The 7240-nt window shown below is 35.2% G+C and overlaps 1 protein-coding gene and 1 pseudogene across 1 annotated transcript; both read left to right on the top strand.

Annotated features, from left to right (window-relative positions):
- The first annotated feature begins 1817 nt into the window (after positions 1 to 1817).
- Positions 1818 to 5074, top strand: LOC149221137 (CO(2)-response secreted protease-like). The gene is made up of 8 exons (XM_089382912.1): positions 1818 to 1951; positions 2042 to 2133; positions 2227 to 2323; positions 2403 to 2640; positions 3372 to 3483; positions 3564 to 4113; positions 4438 to 4550; positions 4632 to 5074. The coding sequence occupies exons 4-8, from the start codon at positions 2571 to 2573 to the stop codon at positions 5035 to 5037; spliced, it is 1251 nt and encodes a 416-aa protein (XP_089239038.1). The 5' UTR covers positions 1818 to 1951; positions 2042 to 2133; positions 2227 to 2323; positions 2403 to 2570; the 3' UTR covers positions 5038 to 5074.
- A 514-nt stretch (positions 5075 to 5588) lies between these two features.
- LOC149221136 (CO(2)-response secreted protease pseudogene) lies at positions 5589 to 6155 on the top strand (annotated as a pseudogene).
- The last annotated feature ends 1085 nt before the right edge of the window (positions 6156 to 7240 follow it).

Raw genomic sequence — 7240 nt, 5'->3', positions numbered from 1 at the left:
CCATGTTGCACTGGCATCAGAGTCAATGTGGCTCTTATCTAATAGGTGTAACCAATGCTATCCATACCTGGAAGATGTCAGGAAGTAGGTTAAGCCTTCATCTAGGTGGACGAGGACCTAGCGCTGGGTTGCACCTAACATTTTTTCTCTCTTGTGCAGACCAATGAATGACTCCCTGGAAGCCCCCCATGTCAAATTAGTTCACATGGAGTCCTAGTTGAAACTCCACCAATAACTTCCTTAAGAAATATAGAGGTACCTCCTTATTATTACAGGAAGGTTTGTCAAATACCATAAACCACTTATCTATCTGATTAGCTAGAAATGGTTGGTAGGTGCACCAGTCCATACAAATGCATTTTTTGTTGACTGGTAAAGGTCAGTTGTCTCTTGGATCAATAAACAAAGACAACAAATCTTGTTTAGTAATATCGAGGTCTCTAATTTGGTATTTATTTAGAGAGCTTCTATAATGTTCATTCATTTTAGCCATGTAATTAAAAGCATTGGTTAATTGGATTTGGGCATTGGAGATGGATAATACAATTGAGATTGATAACCTTGCAAGAGATAATCATGAAGGCTATCTGGTGTTTTCGAGATCTTGAATCAGTGACTTCAATGTAGCGAAGGATGCATCAATTTCATCATTTGGACTTCTTAGTTCTTTTGGGTTTGGATGTTCTAAATTTTGTTTGGTGATGGCGGGTTTGGGTTGTAAGTAGGTTCCATATTAACCAATTTTTGTTTGGTGATGGCGGGTTTGGGTTGTAAGTAGGTTCCATATTAACCAATTTCCATACAATTCAATATAATGATTGTGTTTAAGGTATTAATTTGGGCGTGCTTTTCGAGTTTTAAACTAAAAAAACAAAAAAACAAAAAAACTATTAGAATGAGTAGGTGGACTCCAAATACTAGATATGATATTAATTTGGTCCTCAAAGTTGTTCGGTAATCAACAAATTTTCTCAATATCTCCCAAAAACATGTCATCATGGCCCATATTGTTCGGGAATCAACAAATTTTCTCAATATCTCCCAAAAACATGTCATTAGGGCCCGTATGGTAAAAAATGGGGCTATTGGTACATAAATAAAAAAATCTAACAAGGAAATGTATATATTCTTAAAAACATATGCATGTTCTTCTTACTAAGAAATACTTATCACTAAAATGTAATTTTATTTAATTTTCAATACCTATCACTAAAATGCAATTTTAATAAATAAAAAATACATATATACCTACATTTCATAAAAATAAGGGTTTATTATATAAAAATGATAACATATTTTTAATTTTTTAAAAATAATTTTGATGTATGGAAAATTGTAAGTGATAGCGTGATGATAGCAAAACTAGGCACAGCCCACGGCGATGAAACTTTAGAAAAAAGGGTAGGGCAGGTGGTTGACGGAAATTGTCACATCGAAAAATTGGCACAGCACACAGCGACGCGTAAAAAGGGTAGGCGCGTTAATTTAAACCAGCGGCTGAGGAACAAAGGATTGAGAGCCCACGAAAGAAATCAATGGCGGGAAAAGAGAATTTGTCCCATCGGGAGAGCTGGACTCCACTGTGAAAAACGCCTTCCCGAGTATGAACGTGCAATTTATGTGTATTTATTCCCATCATTTCGCGCATTCTCAAATTTATGATGCAATTGCGACCTTTTTTAATGCACGTTCAACATTGGCCCTGCAAAGATTTCCACGAATCTAAATCAGATCCACTACAGACACCACCCACTCACTCTGCTCGATCTCATTCTCCCTCCATTAAATAAAGCTCCGCCCTTCACCAAAGTCTTACAATGGACCCTTCAGATTGAATAGACTCTGAAGTGGATAGTAGTGAGAAATATTAGTGATGGGGTTCAAGCTTTGTTTTGCATTGCTTTTTCTCTGCACTCTTCTGTTCGGCCTCACCATTGCTGACGATGGAAAGGTACGGACTCTTAATTTCTTCAAATTAATTCTAATTTCGCTACAAGATTACTCAGTTTTAATGTCGCTAATTTTACTGATTTGCATGCAGGTGCACATTGTATACCTGGGGAGTTTACTCCACAATACTAGAACACAGCTTGTAACCAGTCATCTGGAGGTTCTTTCGTCTGTTCTCGAAAGGTATCAAATTATGAAATAAATATTCAAATTTCAGAATTGATTTTATTGTTCTTATATTTATGTGTGTGTTGGGGGGTATTTGAACCTATGCAGTCCGAGACACGCAGAGCAATCTCTGGTGCGTAGCTGTACTTATGCCTTTAATGGATTCGCAGCTGTATTATCAAAGAACAAGCGACTGCGTTAGTTGGTACTTCTCGTTAACCAGTGTTGTTGTTAATGAGTAAGCCCCCATGTTCCTATTCTGATAAATTCCCATGATTTAGCAGGGAAAGCACGAGTATTATCGGTGTTCCCTGATCCAGTGTTAAACCTTCATACAACACACTCATGGGACTACTTAGAAAAGGACTTGGCCATGGCAGGCTCTTCTCACAGACAACCGAAATCTTCTGGCGCTGACACACTCACGGGACTACTTAGAAAAGGACTTGGCCATGGCAGGCTCTTCTTACAGACAACCGAAATCTTGTGGCGCTGATGTCATAATAGGATTTCTAGATACAGGTATATTAGTCTTTTGAAACTCCATTTGGTTAAGTTATATACTTATACTATCTAGTATTAGTATGATAGAGATGTAATATAATATTCTGTTCAACCTTCTTACTCAATCAAATTACATAAAATTAAAAAATAATAATTATAATTATTAATAAAATATTTTGATTTTATTTAATTAAATTAAAAAATAATAACATAAAATAAATGATTATAATTATAATTATAATTAATAATTTATCAAATTACATAAATTAAAAAATAATAATTATAATTATTAATAGAATATTTTTATTTTATTTAATTATAATTAATAATTTATCAGATTACATAAAATTAAAAAATAATAATTATAATTATTAATAAAAATATTTTAATTTTATTTAATTAAATTAAAAAATAATAACATAAAATAAATAATTATAATTATAATTAATAATTAAAAACTAATTTTTTATTTATTAATTATTGACATTAAATTTCTTGTATTTTTAGAGTGGAAAGAGATTTGAAACATCAAATCTAATATATTTTTTTTAAATAAAAAAATATTTGAAACATGTTAATGCTGAGCTGCAAATTTTTTAAGAGTGAAAAGAGATTTGAGACATCACATCCAACTTAAATTTTTGATGCGGATTAAATTTAAATTAAATAAATCTATGCTGATTATAATGTTTTTTAATTATTTTTTAAACAAATTCATATACTTGTGAGAATAATATTTTATCTTGAAGGCATTTGGCCTGAAGCAGCCAGCTTCACTGATAAGGGTATGGGCCGTATGCCTTCGCGGTGGAAGGGAAAGCGCGTTAAGGGAGAAGGTTTCAATGTCTCCAACTGCAACAGGTGATCTATGCAACTGAAATAAGTTCGTTGCTTCTATTGTTGTGTGGCTTACAGCTAAAATAATATTGCTGTCTTAACAGGAAAATAATTGGGGCAAGATATTACTCAGTTGGAGAGGACGATAACTTGGTCACAAGTATTAAACCGAAATCAATATTGCCACAAACAAGGACTGCAAGAGATTATGAGGGCCATGGCACGTTTACAGCTTCCACTGCAGCTGGCAGCTTTGTGGATAATGCAAACTATAATGGTCTCGCTAAGGGAATAGCCAGAGGTGGACCGGCCATTTCCTCTACTAGGATTGCCATGTATAGGGTTTGTGGGCTGGACTATGGGTGTCCAGTTGTACAGATTTTAGCTGCCTTTCAAGATGCAGTTAAAGATGGAGTGGATATTGTATCCATCTCAATTGGAGGAAATAAGGCCGATTTTGTGAACGATCCAATTGCCATAGGAGCATTTCATCCTAGTCAGAAAGGAATTCTGGTTGTATCCTCTGCGGGAAACGAGGGACGAGGTTCCCAAACAGTGGTTAATGTTGCGCCATGGATTTTTACAGTTGGAGCGACCTCAATCGACCAGGATTTCCAGTCAAACGTTGTGTTAGGCAACGGTAAGATTATTCAGGTGAGAACAAGGTGTTAGGCAATAGTAGAATGGTTTTTCACTTTGCACAACAATTAATAATTTCATTTCTTCACAACTTTACTAATAGATTCTGCCATTCAAGAGCATGCCCTGTTTTTATAGTGATAATTTCATGCCTATTCCTAATAGTATGAAAGACTTTTTATAAAGAAGTCGACTAAAGGGGGCAATAAAATGTAGTTTTGTCACTCTCTCAAATAAACAAACCAGTTGTAAAATGCATATAAATTAGTTAACTTTTTTCATGATTTGTACATCCAGTATTTTGGGATTTCGCTTTAAAGGGTTGTACTGTGCATTTAGGGTAAGGGCATCACCTTTTCGAATCTCAGCCAATCGGCCGTGCACCCGCCTGTGTACGGAGGAAGCATACCTGCCAAGTCCTGTGACCGACCATTTCACCTAGTAGCGACAAGGTAAATTAAAGTATACAATGTAGGAATTTTATAATTATATTTTTCATGAAGAAGGGAAATTCAAAGGAAGGTATTGTGCAGCAACTGTGTTCTAGAGTGCTTAGATGCAAACAAAACGAAAGGAAAGATTGTAGTCTGTATTGCAAATGACACAGCTACATCGAGGGCATACATGAAAGTAGAAATCCAGGAGTACACTCGAGCCGTAGGCATGATTGTTGTGGATGACTTACAGCTATCTAAAGCATTTGACTATGGTACCTTCGCAGGGACTGCAATAAGTAAATCGTTTGCAACAGAGATATTTTCTTACATAAACTCAACCAGGTGCGTTCGCCTACAATTCCTGCTCTTTTCATATGTTTATATCGATTCATTTGGCTCATGCAATGACAATTACAGTGCGGCTGTTTATAATCTTCCAAGCCTTGTCATTATAGAAATCCTGTTGTTGCATCTTTTTCATCAAGAGGTCCTGGAGCGCTGACCCAGAACATTCTCAAGGTAAGTAGTGGCCAATTAACTTTAAGAAGCTAATTATGAGAGATCATCACAACCTGAATCTTTCAATTGATATTTGCAGCCAGACATCACCGCACCAGGTCTGAACATCATTGTTGCATGGGATCCTCCCAATACATTTATAGACACAGTTCTTTCGGAGACGATGTCTACCACATTTTACATGATGTCTCGAACATCCGTAGCAGTTCCTCATGTTAGCGGAGCTGCTGCATTTTTAAAATCTATGAATCCTACTTGGAGCCCCTCTGTTATCAGATCAGCCCTGATGACAACAGGTACTTATGATCAGGTTTTATTCTTGAAATGCATAATCCCTTATACCAACTTTTTTCCTAGGGTTAGTTCAGGGCCATCCTTGAAGGCAAGTACTGAATTAGTTCAACTAGTGATTGCAGTCAATGTTAATGGTAATGCATATTTAATTATTTCAATGTCAGCATATATATGTATATATGTCACAAAAAATCTCGTTTCACAACTGCCTCTCTTTCTAACATCCCCACTCTAATGTAAATGGCAGCCATTGTAAGGAACAATATGGGAAATTTTTTGACTAATGCATCAGATATCGCTGGGACGCCATTTGATTTTGGAGCGGGAGTAGTAAATCCAATCGGAGCTCTGCAACCAGGACTTGTATATGAAACATCAATCGATGATTACTTCCACTTTCTGTGTAATTACGGTCTGGACACTGAGAATATCAAGCTCATCGCTGCGAATAAAACCTATAGGTGTCCATCCGGTGCAAAGGTGGATCTGATCAGTAACATGAACTATCCAACTATAGCCATTTCCAAGTTAAATGTTGTGAATGGGAGCACAACTGTAATCAGAAGCGTCACAAACATCAGTCCTAATCTCGCACCCACTTATAAGGTTACCATTGGTGCACCTCCGGGTTTGAGTGTGAAGGTCTCTCCAGAAATTCTTCAATTCTCTCAAACTTCCAAGAAGCTATCTTTCGATGTAGTTTTTAAAGCCACCAAGGTTGCCACCAAAGGATACGTTTTCGGTAGACGAGTGTGGAGCGATGGAAAGCATAATGTTCGTACTCCTTTTGCAGTGAATCTGGTGTGACTAAAGCATAAGGGGAAACCTTATAGATGGTCAAGTAATAAAACAAACGAAACGAGCAAGGCTGCTTATTCCTTGCATAGACCATAAAGTAATAAAACAAGCGAACCTTGCTTTTTGTAAACCTGTTTTTTTGTTAGATATAATGGTTTATTGTGAAGATATAATTATCTCTGGTAATTTATTGCAGAGTCATCAATATCACGCAGGGGAAAGGAAAGAAGGGAAAATATAAGTTTGACATTGTCAACCATAGTTACTAATTTTGAATTCTAAATAGTTATTAAGTTTGAATTTTAATTTGAAAAAAAAAAAAATTAAAATTCAATACTAAAATAACTAGTTTATTTTTAAAGGAGATGAAGGGAACACTAAAAAGGAAAAGATTAAATTTTAATAATAAATATGTAAATGTATTGAATGTAAAATTAACAATTTATATAAAGCAAATTTGGGCAGTTTAGTGTATTAGGAAGGCAATTTTGTGAGTGTTATTCAAGTTAGAAATGATGCTTTAGAAAAAAATCTCATAAAACATTATAATGTGATCAATGTTATATCAATAGTGGTTAATTTTCAAATAGAATCCTATAGTCTTGTTTGGGCACATAGTAATAAATTGAGATGTGAAGTGGATAAGCACTTGCATAAATTTTGGTGGGTACTAGCCTCCAGTAAGTCTACACATTTACAATTTTACTCCTACATAAGTGTTGAGGGAAATATACATAATGCTATGAAGCGATTTCTTCGTAAATGTATTTATTTACATCTTATTCCTACTATTTTTTTATTGCAAAAACTTGCTTAAATTGTGGTGGGAAGTAAACGATGGTAAATATAAAATAAGTTTACGATTTTAAATTTAATTATCAATAAGTAATAAATGGATGGTAGGTAGTCCCAAGGGTTAGCTCAATTCATTGGTAGCCCCATGCATTAGCTCAATTGGTCAATTCATTGTTGTTAAAAGACCTTTTCTATTAGAAGGTCATGGGTTCAGTTCTCTTCCTGTCAGGCCAAGTGATCCCTTCAAGTGGATCACACTAATTGTACTAATATGATTGTGCTAATTCTATTCAATATAT

Source organism: Pinus tabuliformis, chromosome Q, assembly GCF_031772625.1.
Source record: "Pinus tabuliformis cultivar Carrire ecotype Pingquan chromosome Q, CPIR1, whole genome shotgun sequence".
Classification (NCBI taxonomy): Eukaryota; Viridiplantae; Streptophyta; class Pinopsida; order Pinales; family Pinaceae; genus Pinus; species Pinus tabuliformis.
The sequence above is the reverse complement of the archived record's forward strand: the minus strand, read 5'-3'. Positions and strand labels throughout refer to the sequence as shown.